At 54.3% G+C, this 20894-nt stretch overlaps 2 protein-coding genes across 2 annotated transcripts; both read left to right on the top strand.

Moving 5' to 3' along the window:
• The first annotated feature begins 99 nt into the window (after positions 1–99).
• PIAS4 (protein inhibitor of activated STAT 4) lies at positions 100–17532 on the top strand. The gene is made up of 11 exons (XM_042024417.1): positions 100–227; positions 3192–3624; positions 7070–7154; positions 8291–8332; positions 8635–8725; positions 9050–9178; positions 9259–9364; positions 11837–11910; positions 12424–12584; positions 14259–14389; positions 14869–17532. The coding sequence occupies exons 1-11, from the start codon at positions 201–203 to the stop codon at positions 15072–15074; spliced, it is 1485 nt and encodes a 494-aa protein (XP_041880351.1). The 5' UTR covers positions 100–200; the 3' UTR covers positions 15075–17532.
• Positions 17533–18243: 711 nt separating this feature from the next.
• LOC121662762 (forkhead box protein L2-like) lies at positions 18244–19628 on the top strand. Its single transcript, XM_042024314.1, has 3 exons — positions 18244–18639; positions 19065–19237; positions 19325–19628. The coding sequence occupies exons 1-3, from the start codon at positions 18322–18324 to the stop codon at positions 19626–19628; spliced, it is 795 nt and encodes a 264-aa protein (XP_041880248.1). The 5' UTR covers positions 18244–18321.
• Positions 19629–20894: the final 1266 nt, after the last annotated feature.

Raw genomic sequence — 20894 nt, 5'->3', positions numbered from 1 at the left:
GTCCCCGGTTTACGGAGCGCGGCCCCTTTAAGACTGCCGGGAGGGCGTGGCCTGGCGGGGCGTGGCTCGGGGGCGTGGCCGGGGAGCGAGGAGCGCGCGCGCGGATTGGGCGGCGCTCGCGGCGCGGCCCCGCCCCTCAGCGCGGGGGCGTCACGTGACCCGGCGGCGGCGCCCGGCGCGGTGGACGCTGGAGGCCCAAGATGGCGGCGGAGCTGGTGGAGGCGAAGGTGAGGGAAGCGGCGCCGCCGCCCCGCCCGCGGGGCCCGGCCGGCACCGGGCGGCTCCTGGCGAGGGGGGGGACGGCGGGAGGCGGCGCTGCGAACCGCGGGGGCGGCGCTCCGGGGCCGCCCCCTCTCCTTTTCACCTCAGGGGCTGCCCCGCCCCGGCCTCAGGGCCGCAGCCCCCGCCGGATCTACCGGAGCCGAACCGGGCTGGGCCGGGCCGAGCCGCGGTGCCGCCCGCCCTCCTCGGGTCTGCCCCCGGCCCGGGCCTCCCCCGGTAATTCCCGGGATTAAGGATGGCTGGTGCTGCCCCCGCGCCCCCCGCCCCGGCCGGGCCCGCCCCGGGTCCTGCTGCCCGGTTCGGCGGTGGGGCCGCTCCGTGCGGAGCTGTCCGGCGGGCGGGGGTCGGGGGAGGCGCTGGGACGGGCAGTGCCCGGGGCTGGGGCGGCCCCTGAGGCTCCTCTGGGATGGGGTGAAGCAAATCCATGCTTGGAGTTGTGTTTCCAAGGCGGTTTTTGCCTCGCTTCAGGCGCCGGGGGTTTTCCCGTTTCCCTCGGGATCCCGGTTCTGTGGGAGCTGGGACAGCGCCGGGGAGCGGCCGGTGCCCCCCGGGGCAGCCGGTGCTGAGGGCGGTTAAGGAGCAACGGCAGCGGCCGGGGAGCGTTCCCTGGGAAGTGTTCCCAAGGAAGTGTTCCCTGGGAAGCGTTCCCCGGCTGCAGGATCAGCTCCTCAGCAGGGATGCGGCTGGACGGCCGCAGGAATCCCATCGGGAGAGGCTCGGGGTGGGGGGCTCTGCCCTCCCCCTGCTCCTGGGATTCCGGAGTGCTTCCCAGGCGTTGTGGTCGCCTCGCAGGTTTTTGGTGGGATCTGAGCTGTCCCACACGAGGCTTCCTCGGGGGAGGAACACCCAGGAGTGTCGGGAGTCTCAGCAATCCATGTGCTCTCCCTGCTCGCAGGGGGCAGGTCGAGCCCTCGGTGGCACGTTTGCTTTGTCTGGGGTTTGTTGTTGTGTTGCTGCTCAAATCTCCTCATCCTGCTGGGCCTTAATTCCTCCAAAATGGAAACTCTTGGCTCCAACTCCAAGAGTCCTGGGTGAGGTGCTCTAGGAGCGATTCCTGCAGGAGGAATTCCTGTCTCTTGTGCTCCTGGGATGCCCTGGTACCTCCTGCTGCTGTGTCTTGATAAATTTATCTTTCCAAATACACCTTTTATCCTCAAATCCCGCGGGGAGAACAACACACTCTCCATTTCCTAACACAATTTAATGATCCTGGTGGGATTTGATCAGACTTGATGATCTTGGAGATCTTTTCCAACCTTAATGATCCTGATTCTATTTTTCAATTGAAGAAAACTGAGGCACAAAGTAGATTTATCCAGGATTTCACAGGTGGTGTCTGGTGGAGCAGCACCAGGAATCCAGAGCTCTGAAATCCTGAGTTTCTGGCAATTAAACATCTTTTCTCTCCTCTTTAGTCATCAGTCCTTTTTTTCCCCTCATCAGAGATATTTTGGGACACATCACGACTCCCAGAAGTTCTAACTACAGACAGTGACATAACAGCTTTTGGGTTTCCAGATTAAATGACATATGTAAGGGAAAAGGAGAAAATCAAATGGCATTTTCTCTCTCATCGAATTCCCACACATCCAAAAGTGGCTGTGAAATGTTTCTGGAAACACTTGTAGCTTTCTTAATTAAAAAAAAAAAAAAATTATAGTCTGTAGCTGTTTCATTCCAGGAAATGATCAGATCGTTAGATTCCACAGAAACCGGTCTTTTGTGCTTTCTTTTTAATCATTATTTAATTCAGGAGTGGGGTAGAGGTTGGGGAGGAGAGATCTGCTGGGTCTTTGCTGCTGGATTTTTTTTTTTAGTGAGGTTTCTTCTTGAATTCCCATATTCCCCACAAACCAGGAAGGATGTGGAGTGAATATGTGTGGATATCTATCAAGTTTATTTCCAGGACAACTTGAATTTTCAAACCCATTTACTTTATAAGCTCGTTTTTTGCAATTTTAAGGCTGTTTGGTGTTTAGGGAACGGAAATGCCAGCCTGGGCAGGCTGGAGCTGTGGGTTTAGCAGGAAGGTTTTTTGGTTTCTGATGGGAAGTTGTCTTCTGGCCTTTGAATCTGCTGACAGTTACAGGCCTGAATTGCTACAGAGAGGGGATTTTGGAAGACTGAGATGGACTTTGCTGCTTATCAAGCACTGAAATTGATAATTCCAGTGTGACACAAGACTGAGATGGGCTTTGCTGCTTATCAAGCACTGAAATTGATAATTCCAGTGTGACACCAAGGCAGCTCCCGGCTGGGATCACAGGGAAGTGCTTGGCATTGTTCTCCTGGGAACACATTGTTCTCTGTACTAATCTGAATATCCTTCCATACTGTAAAATATGTGATTTCTTTAAAGATCCCGTGGCTGTAGGGAGGATTCTGGAGGGGTTTTCCCATTCAGGTGCCCTGAAATACAGAGCTGGTGGCCCCAGTTCCCCTCAGCCTCACTCAGCTTGTAGTGATTTTCTTCCTCTGCCTTGCACTGTCACCATTTGGGATGAAGTTTTCCGTGTTTCCCTGGGAGGTTTGGATGCCTCAGGCTGGTGAAGGAGTTCATGTGCTCTTTCACAAGTGAGGCCTCTTGGTTTAGATCTCCTTTGAGGTCACTCCTGCTTCCTGCTGAGCTGTTTTGAGGATGCTTGGCATCTATCAAAGGGATTTTTGAGTCATTTGATGACTGTCCTGGTGGTTCTGTACTTCAGGTGATATTTCAGTGGGTGATCTCTGTGTTTGTGTTGCTCAAACAGGAGATGGGAACCAAATCAGGTGACAGCAGCGGGTCTGAACAGGTTTGGGGTCTTTCTTTGAGGGGGAATTTTTAATATCTTGCCTTCTAGTTATAAAGTGAGAACTGAACCTTTGCCTTTTATAACTATGAGAACATCTTTTAATTTTTTATCCCCTAGAACATGGTGATGAGTTTCCGAGTCTCAGATCTTCAGATGTTGCTGGGTTTTGTTGGCAGGAGTAAAAGCGGACTAAAACACGAACTAGTGACCCGAGCTTTGCAGCTGGTCCAGTTTGACTGCAGCCCTGAGGTGTTCAAGAAGATCAAGGAGCTCTACGAGACCCGCTACAACAAGAAGGGCTCGGACGTGGCGCAGCCGCCGCCGCCGCCGCAGCACCGGGCGGAGGCCCTGCCCCTGCACTCGTCCTACGACCGCGGCACCGCCGTGGCTCGGACTCTGCCCACCACCAACATTGACTATCCTGCCCTCTATGGCAAATACCTGAACGGACTGGGCAGGTTGCCCCCCAAAGTGGCCAAGCCCGAGGTTCGCCTGGTGAAGCTGCCCTTTTATACCACCCTGGACGAGCTGTTGAAGCCGACAGAGTTAGGTGAGTTGGGAGTGCGGTGGTGGTGGTGAAAAACCTGTGTTTTCAAGGAGCTCTAAATCACGTGGCAGGAAAGGCTGATGGATGTGGTGGTGAGATCCCTCCTCTCCTCCATCTCTCTCCTCTCATGCTTGAAATTTACGGGGGAATATTTATCTCTGGGCTTGCCGGTGCTTAAAGGCAGCTGATAAAAGAGGGAGGGAGGCTTTTCACACTGAGAGAGAGTGCTGGGAAGGGGGGAACGGTTGTAAACTGAAAGAGGAGAGATTTAGATGGGATATTGGGAAGGAATTCCTCCCTGTGAGGGTGGGCAGGCCCTGGCACAGGGTGCCCAGAGCAGCTGGGGCTGCCCCTGGATCCCTGGCAGTGCCCAAGGCCAGGTTGGAGCAGCCTGGGACAGTGGGAGGTGTCCCTGCCTGTGGGATGGAATGGGATGATCCTTCAGGTCCCTTCTAACCCAAACCATCCTGTGCTCCTGTGATTTCCTCTCTTTCCTCAGACCTGGAATGAGGTCACTTTGGGATGTAACTTGGAATCCCACCTTGTTTGGCTCCTGTGGAATATGGTGCCATATTCTACACTAATGCTGGTTTTCAGCACTAAAAATCCCCTGACCTGAAGCATCCTATGGGTGAAAGAGGGTGGCAAACTGTATTTTTGACTATTTTTTGGTGTTTGTCACAGTTATTTGTGTGTGGTGCTGTGTATTTTGAGGGGTAACCAGTAAAACTGGAAGAAGAGCTTTTTCCCTGGGGTGTGGAGACTGATTTTTCATTATTTTAGTTTGGAGAAACAAAGAGTATTGTTAACTGCTGTTAAATAGAACGTTCTGGTAGCAAATTCAGTGTGTCAGAGGAGAAGTTGTGTTCTGCTGAGTGTCTCATAAATTAATGTGGTAATGTCAGAATTCTCTACTAAATGATTCTACAACTTGAGCTGGTCTGGCTTTGCTGAAAAAATATTTGTTATGGCTTGAAGGAGAAAAATAGATAAAGATTTGATTGTGCAGAAACAAAAAGAAAAAGGACTAATTAGTCAGATTTTATATAATTCCTTCTTCATTTGAAGGCGTTAATGCTGTGACAAAACAGCTGAGTGGTGACAGAGCCAAGCGAAAACATTATAATTGTTTGGGGAATGGGTTTGTTCAGTGTTAAATGTGTGTTAGTCAGCAATTCCAACATGGGATTTTGAAGGAAAACGCATTTCCAAGAGGTGGAAGCATCCAGGGACAGGAGAGCCTGGACACGCTCACCGTGGTTACCAGATTTTGTTCCAAGTTGACATTAAACCTCCCCTACATCAGCTCAGAGCTGAGGGCTCATTAAATGCAGCCTCTCCCCCTGGCAGGTGACACCTCCCCTGGGCCAGCCTGGTCCCTGGAGCATTCCTGGCTGGTTTTCCCTTCTGGTGAGAGTGGTTTCTGTGGAGCCAGCAGGAGCTGGGCACCAGCAGATGTTCCGGTCTCGTGGTCCCAGCCAGCCCCCAGAACCCAACGACTCTTCCAGACCCTTCTTTTATTTCCCCAGCCTGGTGTCCTGCAACTCTAATTCCTTCTGGGACACTGATGGGAACGAAGAAGCCTTTGTGGCTCCCCAGAATTGGGGTTATCTCAGCCCTGTGTGTCTCAGCTGCTCCCCTTGGCTACTGAGCTCCTGGCAAACTCAAAATGTGCCACTGCCTGATTTAAAACCCCAGATCCAGTTAGAAACCCCTTTCCCTGGGCTACAAAAGGGATATTTTAAGCATGTGGCCATGGTTGGAAGTAGGGGAGGTTTAAATTATGTGTTCCAGGCTTCAGCTGGAAGCACATTCCTTAATGAAAAGGCTCTCCTGCCTCTTGGAGATGATTGCCTTGGGATCAAAGGTGAGGTGGGTGCTGCCTCCTTTGGGCTGCAGGGCAGCAGAGTCCCTGGGGAATTCTCAACTAACTGTTATTCCTGCCTCAGCTAAAGGTGCTCCAGTTAAAAACAGATAAATTGGGTCCATTGTGGGCCAGCTGCAATCCCAGATTTGGGCAACCCCAGTTGGAGGGAATTTAAGGATGGAGTTTAATACCTGTTTTCCCTGGCTGCTCAGTAACAGCTGAACCCCTGATCAGGTACCCTGAGGTTCCTTCTCAGATTTTGGGCTTCTTTTCCAGCAGCAGTTTATATTTTTTATAAAGGAAAAGAGAGCTGATATAAATGCAAAATAAACCATGAGCAGCTTCTCACTTTTCCTGATCCGGTTTGCTTTGTCTTTGTGTGGCTGAACAATCAGCAGGACACAGTTTATGGGCAGGTTCTTAATCAGAAACATTAAAAGTACTTTTTGTTATTGACCTTCTCAATCATCACTTTCTGAAAATACCTCATAAAATGCTTTATTTTCTGCTGGTTGTTTTGGCCAGGAGATATTTGGATGGAAACTGGAATTAAACAAAAGTTCCATAAAGATATCTTAATTATTACTTTTAAAATTTATTTTTGCAAGCTCCGTTTGCATTTTTAAAGCAGAAAAGGGACCAAAGGGAAGCACCTGGAGTGACGCAGGTTGTCACCAGGTCTTCCAAGAGCTGCTGAGGTTTCATCCTTCCTTTATCTCCTCTTTTTCATACAAAAGTGCACTTTCCTACTTCTGAAATTCTGTTGGCTTTGAATAACCTTGCAATGGAAGTGATGCAAAGCAAAACACACAATTCTTGCTAAACAATTAAAAAAAAGCTGTTTTAGCACTTCCTCTTTGTGTTCCTCCCGTGACTTGCACCAGCTCAGGGTCTGAACTTTGCTTGGAGACACAAAACTGGAAATAAAACATGTTTGAGTTGAAGTAAAGGTTGTAACAGAAGTTTCCCACATCTCAGGCTTCATTTTCACCATATTAAATGCACTTGATGTTAAAATTATCAGTGTGCAAAAGGCCACAGTTAATGCTGGGTTCCAGTTAAGCCTCTCTGAGGGTGAGCTGCTGTCCCACCCTCAAGGTCAGGGGGTTGGAAGTCATGTTTTGTCTCTTCCAGCTGCTTTTTGTGCTGCTTTTTTATTATCTGAGCTAATCTTTTTTGTTGCTGGGGTTGTTTTCTTTCTTTTCCAGAACCCGCCTGCTCAGTCTGGTGGTTTCATGCTTTTGTATCAGGCTCAGGTCTCCTCTTGGGCTTCTTGAGGATGTGGTCACACTGTGACACCACTGATGTGGTGAACTGATGGCTCTTGAATTATTTGGGGGGAGGAAAATAATGAAAAAAGAGAAAAATCAAACTCAAAGCCTGTGCTGGTTGTACTGAGCAGTGAGCAATCAATGAGCAAAGCTCTAATCAAAGCAGAATTGCCAAAACAGGTGAAAACTGCAATTCTGGCACAGGGTTGTGGGAGAAAACAAGACTTGGAGATAAACAGAGCATGACAATCACCTTGTGCTCAGAGCTGGTGTTATCACTTTGATGGACACTCTTTTCTTCCCTGCTCAGTTCCACAGAATAATGAGAAGCTTCAGGAAAGTCCATGCATTTTTGCATTAACACCAAGACAAGTGGAGCTCATCAGAAATTCCAGGTACTTCTCACTGGGTATTAACAGTTCAAGAAAATACAGCTGCATAATTCCATAATTCCTCTGTGTTCCCTCCCTGTGGAAGCTTTTGTTCTCTGCAAGGAAACAGGATTTGTTTGAGGACACCAGGCTGCTTCCCATGTAAAGCAAAGAGCTTTGGGGGGGAGTGGGAGCTACAAATTCACCCATCCAGCTCCTTAAGTTTCACTTGTGCTGCTCTAATCTCCCTCTGGAATGGTGCATTTGGGCAGGAAAAGCGGGATGAAATCATCAATGACCTAAATTCTCTGCTGAGCTGGTGTTGTGAATGTCTGCAGCCTTTCCTTTGCATCCCAGGTTCAAAAGGCAGAGTGTGAGGCTGTTTGCATCTGAAAGGAAACTTCCTTGCTGGGGAGGGTGCTGTAGGAGCTGCCTAAAGAAACATCTTGGATTAGGATTTACCCTGACCTCTGTCAGATGCAACTTTTGAGTCAAACAAAGGCTCTCCTCAGAGGTGGCAGTGCAGGCAGGGAGGTTTCCTCTTGGCTGACCTGCTCCCTTCATGCAGAAGAATTCCTCCCAAAATTCAACATAAAACCTTGAAATATTTCTCTTTATGATAAAATAAAGAGCTGGAGAAAGAGTATCTTGGTTATTTTGCCTCCTAGTAAAATACCCTTGGTCTGTCTTCCATTTCTTTCCTGATTGCAGTTAGAATCCTGTCAGGAATAGCCCTGCTGAAGGTTGCAATATTCACAGTGGTGCCTTAATGCTCAGTCCCTTGGTTTGCATGAACAGCTTTAGCTGAATAATTAAACACTGAGAGTCTTGAACACCGTCAGGTAAACCTGACCTTAAAACCCAGTTTTTATAAATTCTCACAAATCACCAGAAGGCACCTGAACAGTTTTAAAAATCCAGAGAAAAGCTGTAGGTTGGTGCATCAGGAAAAAAATAATAATTACAGGAGCACTGACATTTGCAGGGGGAATTGTACAATTTAAATAAAGTTCTGGGTGGTAATTTTTTAGAAGTCTATTAAAAAAAATCAGGAACAACTGAAGTCCTTGAGTCTGGCAGCTGGTTTGGGTGATTTTTTTGGGGTAGGGTTTGGTTTTTTTACATAATTAATTTGAAGTTTCTGTTCTTTAATTTACCAGGGACTTGCAACCCGGTGTGAAATCAGTTCAGGTGGTGCTAAGGTAGGTCTGGGCTGGGTTCATTGAACATCAGGGGCAGAGCAGGGGAGGAGGGAATGTTCCAGCAAAACCCAGCAAGTTTCAACACGGATTTCATGGCTCCAGAGAGAATTTCCAGTGAACTGTTTGTTCCTGGGCCTCACAGAAGCATCTTAAACTCTCCTTTTGAACCTCGAGCAGAAACAGCAGAGTCACACCTGGCTGGGCTCTGCTGAAGGAGCATGGATTGGGATTGGGATGGGGCCTGTGGGAGCTGGGGATGTGCAGAGTGTGGGGATATTATGGGATGTGTTGTTTCCCCCCAGAATCTGCTACACAGACACCAGTTCCCCTCAGGAGGATCAGTACCCTCCCAACATCGCCGTGAAGGTGAACCACAGCTACTGCTCCGTGCCAGTAAGGACTGGGGGATTGGGGAGGAAAATTTGGGGAATTTGGGAGGAAAATTTGGGGAATTTGGAAGGAAATTGCTTTCCTGATGAATGCCAGGGGTATAGAAGTGCACTGCTGAGTTTAAAGCTAATTTTCTGATGGATTGGCCATGTTGTTAATGAACTGTTCTGTATAAAAACTCGATCCTGTTTACTTTGAGCTCCAGCTGTATTCAGCTCCTTCTCCCCCCATCCTTGAGACCTGGGGCCGAGTGGAATTCAGTGGAGCTGATCAATAGAGGTACCTTGAGTAAAAAATAAATCTCTGTATTTAACCTTGCTGCTTTAGGGCTACTACCCATCAAACAAACCCGGGGTGGAACCCAAGAGGCCCTGCCGGCCCATCAACCTCACCCACCTCATGTACCTGTCAGCAGCCACCAACCGCATCACGGTCACCTGGGGCAACTACGGCAAGGTGAGAGCCCAGGGAATGCCCAGAGCTCCCAGACAGCCCTGCAGAGCAGCCTGCCCATCCTCTCCCTTCTCTCTCTCCAGAGCTACTCGGTGGGGCTGTACCTGGTGCGGCAGATGACCTCGGCAGAGCTGCTGCAGAGGTTGAAAACCATCGGGATCAAACACCCGGAGCTCTGCAAAGCGCTGGGTGAGTGGCTCAGGAAGGGCCTGTCTGCACCTGCTGGGGAACAGCCACCACCATTTACACCTCTGCTTTCCTCCACTTGTATAAACCCCGCTTTTTATCTGAACAGACTTGCTGAGCTATGTGTGAGTCGTGGGAGGTCACCCCAAACCCGTGGTTCTGGTGGCTCTGCAGCAGCTCTGTAGTTGGATTTAGGATTTGTCTCCGGTCGTGTCGTGCCGGTGTCGTTGTGACTGGAAGGGCTTCATGCCTTCACCCAAGTCAGTATGAGCAGCACTGACCCTCGTGATTTCCAAAGGAGATTTCTGGAGCAAGGGATCCTGGTGACAATGTCCTGCTGCCCCAGTCCCTGGGGATCCTTGGGGCTGGCAGTGGGATGTCACCAGCAGCACTTTGATATGTCTTGAGAGCTTCAGAGAAGAGATGGTCCCCACAGATGCTTATCCCAAACCACTCAGGTAAATCATCCTGGTACGAGGCACATGTAAAACATTACTGGAAATGAGGGGTAATTACCTTTCTGAGGTGGAATCTGACCTGGAGCTCATGAGTGTGGAAGATTCCCAGTTTTTCAAGTTGGTGGACAAAACCTTCTCACTGCTTAGGTCTGTGTGGGAGAACTGGCCCTGTGGATCCTGATGGTCTTTAAAACTGTCCAGATCCTGGAAAACTCTTCCCAAGGATAAGAAACAATCAGGGAATCTCAGAATGGTTTGAGTTGGAAGGACCTCAAAGCCCATCCAGTGCCACCCCTGCCATGGCAGGGACACCTCCCACTGTCCCAGGCTGCTCCCAGACCCAATGTCCAGCCTGGCCTTGGGCACTGCCAGGGATCCAGGGGCAGCCCCAGCTGCTCTGGGCACCCTGGGCCAGGGCCTGCCCACCTTCCCAGGGAGGGATTTCTTCCTGACATCTGACCTAAATTTCCCCTCTTCGAGCCATTCCCCCTTGTCCTGTCACTGCAATTCCTGATGAAGAGCCCCTTCCCAGCATCCCTGCAGCCCCTTCAGGTACTGGAATGCCGCTGTGAGGTCTCCACTCAACCTTCTCTTCTCCAGGCTGAACTTTGTCAGCCTGTCACTCCTGAGGGTAGATTGTAGTTCATGAGGAAGGTGTTGATTCCAGGTGTATCCAGCCTTCAGACACCTGGATTTCGGGGCAGACGTCAGCTGTATTTGGTGACTTTAAATAAAACCAAATAAGAGCTATGTCTTATTTCAGCTCCTTTGTGTTTTCCTGCTGGGAAGTTGCTTGGATATCCAGAACTGGCCAACCTGAGGAGCTCCTAAACTTTGCTTTTCTAGCTCTGCTCTGCTCTGCAAATAATTCGCTGTCCCTGAAGCTGCCCTTTGGCTTCGGTCACATCTCACTGCTGACTCATCTTCTGCATAAAATTCTGTAGAATTTAATACAGGAACATGGTCTGAGAACAGATTATGGCTTTGGATCCAAAACAGCTCAGTCCTCATCGGGAGATCCTACAAAATTCTCCTTCCCATGTCTCCCAGTAATTGATGCACAGAGAAGGCTCTTACTAAGAACTTCATAAAAAATTAAGCTTGGATGAAAAGGCTCCTAATGTGAGGAAAACAAGCCCAAATCTTGTAATCTCCTGGGAATTTCACATCTGAGAAGTCCCTCTCTAATTAAAGCTGGGTGTTGCAGAGCTGCATGTAGCCTCATTGTCTGGGGACATTTTGTTATGATCTGAAAAGGTCAAAAGAAATGGTTGACTTGCTCCAAAGAAAAATGGTGATGGAAGTGTCAGAGGCAGTGGCAGACAGCAGTGGGAGCAGCAGCTCCTCCTCAGGAGTTGGGGAGCAGTTCAAAGCTCGTTTTGTTGATTTTTGCACCTTGGTGTGGGACCTGCCCACGTGGGACCTGCCCATCTGCTGCTTTCTTTGATTTCCCTGCTGCTCCTCTGGGTTCCCCTTCAGGCTGCAGCGGCGGGGGCAGGATTCCTCCTTTCCTAACATCTCATTCTTCCCAGATCTGTGCTGGATGGCTGCTGTGCCTGGTTGTGCATGGCTGCCTTGCTCTGAGCTGTCTGCCTGGGTACCTCTGGGCCTGCTTGTGGTTCCTGTGGAATGTTCTGCTGGAATAAAGGAGCTGGCCAGCGTTGAAGCCGAACGGTGACAGCCCAGCAGTGCTGAGAGGAGGCTTGATAACCTGGTGGAAAAAGGATGGGATGTGTTTTCCCTCCCAGTGTGACTGTTTGCTCACTTGTGGGGGGACTTGCTGTGAACTGGAAATGTCAGGGGGAGACATTTCCCCCCATTCAACTGCCACTGAGCTGAGGAGGGAATAAACCCCACCGTGCCTAGGCTGGAGCTGAATCCATGTGCTCATTGCCTCCCTGGCAGGGAAAATGATCTGTACACAGCCCAGGGCTGGGGTGAGCTGCTCCCCCTGTGCTGCACCTTGCTGCCAAGGGCTGAGTTTTGTTAAATGTTGCGCCCTCTGCTCTCCCTGCAGTGAAAGAGAAGCTACGCCTGGACCCAGACAGTGAAATCGCCACCACAGGTGTCCGAGTGTCGCTCATCTGTCCGGTGAGGCCCTGCAGGGTCATGGAATCAGAGTTTAGGTTGGAAGGGAGCTTGAAACCATCCAGTGCCACCCCTTGCCATGGGCAAGGGACACCTTCCACTGTCCCAGGCTGCTGCAACCTGGCCTTGGGCACTTCCAGGGATCCAGGGGCAGCCACAGCTTCTCTGGGCACCCTGTGCCAGGGCCTCCCCACCCTCCCAGGGAACAATTCCTGCCCAATATTCCCTCTGGCAGTGGGAAGCCATTCCCTGTGTTCTGTCCCTCCATGCCTTGTCCCAAATCCCTCTCCAGCTCTCCTGGAGCCCCTTCAGGCACTGGAAGGGCTGAACCCCCGCAGCTCTCCCAGTTTGCTCCAGAGCCGAGGGGCTCCAGCTCTGTTTTAGTCTGGTTTTGTCAAGAACCCAAACTGTGCTCCCAGACCAGCTCTGCAAACTCACAAATGTTTTTCCTTCCGAGGGGATGTGGGGGTTCCTTGCCAGGTGTCCTGGCTGATGCTCTGCTCTCTGGTCCCACAGCTGGTGAAGATGCGCCTGTCTGTGCCGTGCCGGGCCGAGACCTGCGCACACCTGCAGTGCTTTGATGCCGTCTTCTACCTACAGATGAATGAGAAAAAGCCCACATGGATGTGCCCTGTGTGTGACAAACCTGCCCCCTACGACCAGCTCATCATTGATGGGTGAGTTTTGCACCTCTGTGCCCCTTCCCCACTGGATGCAGCATCCACATCTTGGTTGAAGTTCACCTTGGAACTCCTGAAAGTTTATTCTGCTGGTGCACAATATTCTGTTTTCAGTGCTTTGCTGTGTTAGAGCAAGTGGGAATGGGCTGGGAGGGAACAGGCTTGTGCAGCACTTTTGGGGTGGGTTTGGCAGCAGCTTTGTTGCCCCCAAATGCTGGGAGCCTTTTGTGGACTGGGACCACCGACATCCTCGTGGTGCTGGCCAAGGACTGGTGGAACAACACATGTGGTTCCTGCCTGCTGGAAAATGATCTCCACCTTCGTGGCTGTGTGATTGGCCTCTACTGCAGGTTCCCTCAAGAGCAGGGAGAGTTTGGAGCGATGTTTGGGGTGCCTCCAGCTCCCCTGGCACAGGGAAGTGCACAGACCAGTCTGTTCCCAGACTCACCAAGGGTTCCTGGAGCGTCGCTGCCTTTGTGGGCCCTGGGTAGATCCAGGAGCTGTGGCTTTCCAGGCAGCCTGGAGCAGATAACCTGTTTGCTTTGTCCCCTGGCCAACCCCAACAGGAAAATCCAGTTCCTTGGAGATGTCTAACAGGGGAGGGATGAAGGGGAAGCTGCGAGGGGTTGGATTGTGGAACCCCCATGGATTGGCAGTGCCCGTGTCCTGCGTGAGGAGGAGCAGGATGTCACTGGGGAAGGCTCAGCAGACTTCTGTCCCTGCTCAGGGCTGGGGTTTGGTGCCCATTCTGTTGGGTGAGGGTCCTTTCCAGATTCCCTGGAAGTGAGAGAGGGAAGCTGGCACTCAACTGGAGTCAAGAAAGAGCCGGAGGCTCCTGAGCAAGGAGGGAGGTGGTTGGTCAGGTCTGAGATCCTCAGGGCCTTGTCAGCTTTTTGGGAGCTGCAGCTTGGTGGTTGCTGTGCTGGGTGATGGGATTGGCTGTGGAAACAATTCCTACAGGAGCTGGGGAAAGCTGAAACTCTCCCACTGGGGTGCCACAAAGTCTTCCTGAGCTTGGAAGACTTTCCACTAGGAGTTCTCCTTCCTCCTGGAGGAAAATGCTCATGTCCAGGAGGGAGTGAGGCCTGGCAGAGCAGCATTTCCAAATAAACATCCCAGGCAAACGGTGGGACACAGGGAATAAAGCAAGTCCCCAGTTTCTCTGGAATCAGGGCCTCATTCCAGGTGTATTTTCATGGTTTTCCTGTTGCAGGAGGCTCTGTATGTTGTTCTGGTGGCTACTGTGGGGATTTGGGAAATAAAACTGGGAAGGAAGGGAAGTGTTGCTTGTTGGGTGGCTGACTTCCCGATGCCAAAGGATATCGCACCCTTTGCTAAAGCCTCGCTGGGAATGTCCCTGGGAATGTCCCTGCAGCAGCCCTGGGATGGGGCAGCAGCCTGGAAGCAGTGCCTGGGAAACTGGGTGAAGAGGCAAAGCTGTCTTTAATTGCACCTAATTAAGCTGGTAGTTGATGGTTTGGGTGCATGGACAGGAAGGGCTGGGATGGATCTGCACTGTCAGAACCTGCTCTGGTTTTATGGGGAATAAAGTCCATGACTCCGAGGGCTCTGAGCTCGGGAGCCAGCACCAGATTGCTTTTAAATGCAGGGTCACTGCACACACCCTGCTGATTGCCAGGGGTGTGACAGCTCCTCCTGTCCCCGCTGCAGGCTCCTGTCCAAGATCCTGACAGAATGTGAAGATGCAGACGAGATCGAGTACCTGGTGGATGGCTCCTGGTGCCCCATCCGAGCCGAGAAGGAGCGGAGCTGCAGCCCTCAGTGTCCAATCCTGGTTCTAGGTGAGTCTCCCTGTGGAGAGAGGCTGGAAACCCCTGGGGGAAATCACAGAATTCCAGAGTGGTTTGGGTTGGAAGGGACCTGCAGGGTCATCCTCCAGTCCCACTCCTGCCATGGAACACCTCCCACTGTCCCAGGCTGCTCCAAACCTCATCCAACCTGGCCTTGGGCACTGCCAGGGATCCAGGGGCAGCCCCAGCTGCTCTGGGCACGCTGTGCCAGGGCCTGCCCACCCTCACAGGGAGGAATTTCTCCCCAGTATTCCCTCTGGCAGTGGGAAGCCATTCCCTGTGTCCTGTCCCTCCATCCCCTGTCCCCAGTCCCTCTGCAGCTCTCCTGGAGCCCCTTTAGGCCCTGCAAGGGGCTCTGAGCTCTCCCTGGAGCCTTCCCTTGTCCCTGCTGACCAGTCAGGAGCATTGGATCATCCCCTGAGCTGGACAGGAGGGGTTTCACTCCGTGCTTTGCCCCCCTCCTGTCGCAGGCTCCTCGGATGTGAACGGGCTGCTGGCCGCTCCCAACGGCAACGGCGACAACGGCAAAGCCACGGCGGACGTTGTGGATTTAACACTGGACAGCTCATCCTCGGAGGAGGATGAGGAGGAGGACGAGGAGGAGGATGATGACGATGAGGGACCCCAGCCCAAACGACGCTGCTCTTACGAGAAAGGTTTAGTCTCTGCCTGCTGACTGCAGCCACGGCTCAGAATTCCCAACGGACAGACTTGAATACTCTGGTGCTTATTAAACTGGAGGAGGGGGAGAACGTCCTCTCCCACCTCATCTCCCTCCCTCCCTCATCTCCTGTGACTTTCCTATTCCAAATTACTCATTAAAACGAGAGAGAAAAAAGAAAAAAAAAACCCAAACAAAAAAAAAAAAAAAAAACAAAAAAAACAACACAAACAAACAAAAACAAACAAAACAAAAACCATTGAGCTGCTTCTTGGTTGGAAAACGACCCCACTCAGAGCCTGACCCTGAACTGGAGCCTGAAGTAAGGAAAGTGTCTTAAGCCAGGCAGGATCCTCCCTCACCTGGATCCCGGGATCGGGGGAGCTCCCCTGCACACCTCCAGGACACCCACCCCTGCATCTCCAAAGGCGTGTGCAGTTTGATCCTCTTGTTAATTAACCATTCCTTAATTAATCTAAAGGTTTTGCTGGACGTGTGAGTCCGGGGCGGGGCGGGAGGGGGGAGCGGGGAGGGGTCTGGGGGGGTTCTACCCCCCACCAAGGATAGAGGGGGGGTTTGTAGGGGTGGGGATGGGGGCATGGGGTGCCAGGGGTGAGATGTCCGGTTGGAAGCGCACTGTTCTAGCTCGGAGCTCCAGCAGCTCTGCACCTCATGTAAAGAGACACGTTTGGAATTTTAACCTAATCCCAAGGGAAATGTAGAGATTTGTGCAGTAGTGACTCGTTTTAGTTGAGCAGAAGCCATGGGGGGGCAGGGGGTGGGAGGGGGGGGCTCGAACCACAAATCTGTTGTATTTTTGAAGTGCAATAACTTTGGTGTTTTTGAAGACTGACAAGGGCTGCGCATTCCCTTTTCGTTGAGGTTGGTTCTGGAGGCGGCGGCCGTGACCTGCAGGCCACCCCCAGGCCTGGGGGTGGGGACAGTGTCCTGCAGGCCACCCCCGCACCTGGGCACACCTGGCACGTGAGCAGGAGCAGGGCAGGGGGGTCCTTCCAGAAGATGCCAGGTGGGGGAATCTCAGTTTTTAGCCAACTACCTCGGTAACTCCAATTCAGGTTTCTTTGAGTCCCGAGCCCGTCCCGGGCGGGTGCGAGGGCAGGGCCCGGGCGCTGCCGCCGCTCCGGCCCCTCCACTTCTCTGTCCCAGCCTTTGGCCCCAGAGCCAAAGCTCCTCCTGTGCTCTTTGGTGGCAAAACGTTGTTGCTTTTGAGTTTGCGAAGCGTCACCTTTTTGACTTTGTCTTGGAGAGTTTCTGTCCCGGCCTTTGCGGCAGCTCTGCTGTTCCCACTGGCTCCTCCCGGCTCTGGATTGCCCTGGACCTCGCTGGCTTTTCTCCCTGGAGCTGGGATGGCCCCGGAGGGAGCTGGCCCTGCCCCTGGGTGGGTGAGGAGCAGGGGGGATGGCCCTGTGCCCAGTGCTGGGCTGAGACCCCCGAGGGTCTTGGTGTTGCTGGGCACTGCCAGACCCCAAACCCTCCATCCTTCCTTCATCCCTCCGTCTCTTCTGAGTACTCCAAACCCTCCATCCTCCCTCATCCCTCACCCCAGCAGCCAAGGGGACACAGAGAGGGGGGTGTTGCTGCCTTTCCCAGCACTTCTCTCTCCAAAAAACTCCACACACGGCCAATCCCACCTAAAGGGAAAAGCCCCCGAGGTCCAGCCAGAGCTGCCCTAAATCCTCATTGGCCACTTGCCCAAGAGCAAAGGCCCCTCTCCAAATTGAGGAGGGGTCCCCTGCCAGCTTTGGGGGCTCCTCTCCCAAGCCCCCATCTCCCCAGCGGGGTGGGGGTCCCTGAGCCCCTGTGGGAGGGGGATCCTCCCACCCCTTCCTGCCTGGCTGGGTTTTGTCTCCAGACCTGGAATTTGGAGGGGGTGGGGGTTAAAACCCCCCCGTTTCCCCAGGTCTGGCGGGGGGACCCGGAGCAGCTCCTGGTCCCGCTCCCATGGGGACACCTGCACTTGTTGGCCCCAGGCTTTGCTTTTCCTTCTCCTTCCCTGGCTGCGAGCAATATGTTTTCAGGTTGAAACGGGGGTGGGGGTGGGAAAAGGGGGATGAAAACAACTGAAAAAAACCCGGGTAGAGCTCCCAAATTAATTTTACTGTACAAAGTTCTGTGCTCGCAGCCCTGGCTGCACAGTAGCTTTAGAGTCCAGTTGTTTTCCTAATATTTTTATTCTAATTTAATTGCTTTTAAATTTTCCAGGCCAGGCAACTGTTTGGAAACACCATGCTTGTTTAGTGCTTTCTGTTGGAGTTGGCCAGCTCTTCCTGTACATATGTTGGTTTTTTTTTTTTGTTTCTTATAACCTGTTTTTTTTCTTCTTTGTTTTATAAAGAGAAGAGAAAAAAAAAAAACAAACAAAAAAAAGAAAATTATTTTTCTTTCCCTCAGTACACATTCTTCAAAGTTCAAATTATAGTGTTTGTTAAATAAATGAAAGATTTACATTTAATTCCGTGTCGGCTTGTTGGGATTTCTGACCCCAGAGTCTCTAGGATCTCCCTGGGCTCCTCAGGGTTTCCTCAAGATCTCTCTGGGGATCTCCAGGAAACCCCCTGGGGTGTCCTGAGGGTCTCCATGAACTCCCTGGAGATGCCCAGCACCTCACCGGGGGTCCCCGGAACTTCTCCCGGGGGCTCTCAAGGATCTCACTCAGCATCCCCAGGATCGTGCCAGGGAAAATCTTCCCACAGGATCTCCACAACCGCCCTGGGGTCACCCTGAGCTCCTCAAGATCTCACCAAGATCCCCCAGGATCTCCCCCAGGCTCCCGAGCATCTCCAGAGGGTCCCCAGGATCACTCCCAGCTCACCCCAAAATGAGCCCGGGGGATCTGTGTCCATGGCAGGAGGGTCCTGGGGCAACCCCGACCCCCTCCCAGGATTTCCCTGAACATCCCAGGATCTCACAGGGTCTCCAGGATCTCCCCAGGATCACCCCAAAAGGAGCTTGAAGGGTTCTGGGGCAACCTCTGACCCCCTCCAGGTTCTTCCCCTGGAATTTGGGGGGCAGCCGGACCCCCGGGCACCTCCTCAGTGCCACTTTGAATTCCTCCACCTCCAGCGGATTAATCATTTTATTTACGAGGCTTAAGGGCCCAAATCCCGCTAAAGCCGGGGCTTTGCCAGATAAACAGCCCGCTTTGGGGGCAGCTCGTTTGTGAAAACACAATTAGCAAAGCCAGTAATCTGCGCTAATTACCGGGCTCCGAGCGCCGGCGGCTGCCGGCAGCACCTGCAGCATGGGGGACACGGGGGACACGGGGGACACGGGCATGAGTGGGCACACAGGACCCGCGCCTTCCTGGCGCCCGCCCGGAGCCTCCTTCACCATCGAGTACCTGCTGTCGGGGCGGGGGAACGGGGCCGCCCCCAGCCCGGAGCCCCCCGGCCGGAGCCCCCCGGGGGCCCCCCGGCCCCCTCCGGAGCCCGGGGACAAACCGGCCCAATCCTACATCGCCCTCATCTCCACCGCCATCCTCTCGTCCCCGGAGAAGAAGCTGCTGCTCTCCGACATCTACCAGTGGATCATGGACAACTACCCCTACTTCAAGAACAAGGTGAGGGAGGGGCTGCGGGGCCGGGGCAGGCGCGTTCCCTTGGGATCTCCGCTGGTTTCCATGGTTTGGGGTGAGCCGAGCCCGGGGTGCTGCTGTGGGGTGTGGGACTGGGCTGGGGGAACTCACCCAGCTCCGCTGAGCCCAATCCATCAGGAAAACGCCTCTGTGGTGTCCAGACCTCGGTGCTGGTGGGGTCGCTTTCTCCAGGCTCATTTTGGAGCCTACTGGTGTTGGCTGATCCCAATCCATTGGGAAAACGCCTGTGCTGGTGGCCGGATCCTGGGGCCGGGTTCTCCAGGGGGCCTCCGGAGCGGAGCGGGCACGGCAGGGCCAGGGGGGCTCGGCCTGGCTGACCCCTGCGGGCCTGGCTGACCCCTGCGGGCCTGAGTGACCCCTCTGGGCCTGAGTGACCCCTCTGGGTGCAGGAGAAGAGTTGGCGCAACAGCGTCCGCCACAACCTGTCCCTTAACGAGTGCTTCGTCAAGGCCGGGCGCAGCGACAACGGCAAAGGGCACTTCTGGGCCATCCACCCCGCCAACCTGGAGGACTTCGCCAAGGGCGATTACCACCGGCGGCGGGCCCGGCGCCGCGTCCGCAGGTCAGGGGGCTCCGGGGGGGGCCCTGGGGGCCACCGAGGGGGGGTTTGGGGCTCAGCGCTGACCCCGTGCTCTGTTTCCCCTCGCAGGGTGAACGTCGGCTACTTCCACCCCTACGCCCTGTACGGCCTCGGCTGCTGCTGCCCCTGCTGCCCCCCGGGCCCCGCCGCGGCCCCGCTGGCGCTTCCCAGGGCCCCCCAGTGCCCCCCAGTGCCGCGCTGGGGCTGGGGGCGGCTCCCGGTGCCCCGGGGACCCCTCCTGTCCCGGGCCCCCTTCCTGTGCCCCCCCCCCCCCCCCCCCGGGGACCCCTTCTGCCCCGGCCCCCCCTTCCTGTGCCCCCCCTGCCCAGTGCCCACATGGGACCCCCCTGGATGTGTCACCTGCTCCGGGTGACCCCCGCACCACGCCAAGGGTCACCTGTGTGTCCCCTGTCACCAGTGACCCAGGATGGGGCCCATTCCCGGGGGCTGCACCCCCTGAGAGACCCTCCCACGCCCTCCCGAGCCCCCCCATCCTCCCGGTGCTGCCACCCCCTCAGGACACCCCAGGATGGCACCCAGTGCCCAGTGTCCCCCCCATGAGCAGCACTGGGCAGACTGGGAGGGGGCACTGGGCACGCTGGGGACCCCCACCCTTTGCCTTTGCTGCCTAAGAGGGGTTTTCCACTGGGGGAAACTGAGGCACGGCCCCAATTGGGACCGATCCCCCCCCCCAACCCCCCCGGGCCCCCCCCAACCGGGGGGGGCCCCACCCCCCCCCCCTCCCGGCACGCTCAGGCACATATGGGGCTTAAACCCTGCAGCGGCTGCCCCTGCCCTAATTATTCCCTTACTAATTGTCCCTGACGCCCCTAATGAAAATCGCGGCTCCCAGGTGTTAAGTGGCATTAGGGCGTCTCGCTAAGAAAGACGACTCGGCCACTAAATCCCGGGATAAACCCCCAAATCCCCGCGCGTGCCCCCGAACAAGGCAGATTATGACACAAATTAATCCCCTCACATTGGCCGTGCCCTTTGGGGGGGCCGGGGGGGCCGGGCGGGGTCCTGCGGGCACGGAGACCCCGGGATTTGGGGGATTTTTGGGATGTGGGGTCACCCGCGCCCACGCCCTGCCCCGGCCTGTGGTGCCCACCCCGGGCTGGGGGGGTCTGGGGGGGTGGGGGACACCCCAAATCTGCCCCCGAAGGCTCCTTAAGGCGCGGCCATCTGGCCCCAAACGCGATTAGGGTCCCCCGACCCCCCCGGGCCTCAGCCCCCCCGAGCGGCTTAATGGGGCCGGGGGCACTGGGCGGACTGGGGGGGCACTGGGGGAAGGGGGCGTTGGGGGGGGACCCCCTGCTGAGTTCCCCAAAATAGGGGAACCCCCCCCAAAAAACCCCAACAGTCCTAGACACCCCCGAAATAGGGGAGATCCCCCCCAAATACCCCCCTGCAAACTCCCAGAATAGGGGGAACCCTCCCAAAAATCCCCTTTGCAGCCCTGGACACCCCCAAAATCGGGGGAAAACCCCAAAACTTCCCCCACCCTCCCCCCAAACCCCAGGGAACCCCCGGGCCCTGCCCTGTTTCCCCCACCCGGGGCTCCCCCGCCCCAAAAAAAACCCCCCAAAATCATTAAAACCCCACCAAAACCACCCCAAAACACTGGGGCGACCCCAAA

Source organism: Corvus kubaryi, unplaced genomic scaffold, assembly GCF_017639235.1.
Source record: "Corvus kubaryi isolate FWS band 111438036 unplaced genomic scaffold, C.kubaryi_AGA036_p1.0 37262, whole genome shotgun sequence".
NCBI lineage: Eukaryota > Metazoa > Chordata > Aves > Passeriformes > Corvidae > Corvus > Corvus kubaryi.
The sequence above is the reverse complement of the archived record's forward strand: the minus strand, read 5'-3'. Positions and strand labels throughout refer to the sequence as shown.

What these genes read in the sequence shown, in the direction of transcription:
- PIAS4 (XM_042024417.1), top strand. Translation starts at nt 201, where the DNA reads ATGGCGGCGGAGCTGGTGGAGGCGAAG. An exon ending in ACAGCTACTGCTCCGTGCCA is followed by an intron (nt 8,726 to 9,049) that starts GTAAGGACTGGG and finishes TTGCTGCTTTAG; the next exon opens with GGCTACTACCCATCAAACAA. An exon ending in CCTGGGGCAACTACGGCAAG is followed by an intron (nt 9,179 to 9,258) that starts GTGAGAGCCCAG and finishes CTCTCTCTCCAG; the next exon opens with AGCTACTCGGTGGGGCTGTA.
- LOC121662762 (XM_042024314.1), top strand. Translation starts at nt 18,322, where the DNA reads ATGGGGGACACGGGGGACACGGGGGACACGGGCATGAGTGGGCACACA. An exon ending in ACCCCTACTTCAAGAACAAG is followed by an intron (nt 18,640 to 19,064) that starts GTGAGGGAGGGG and finishes CTCTGGGTGCAG; the next exon opens with GAGAAGAGTTGGCGCAACAG. An exon ending in GCCCGGCGCCGCGTCCGCAG is followed by an intron (nt 19,238 to 19,324) that starts GTCAGGGGGCTC and finishes TTCCCCTCGCAG; the next exon opens with GGTGAACGTCGGCTACTTCC.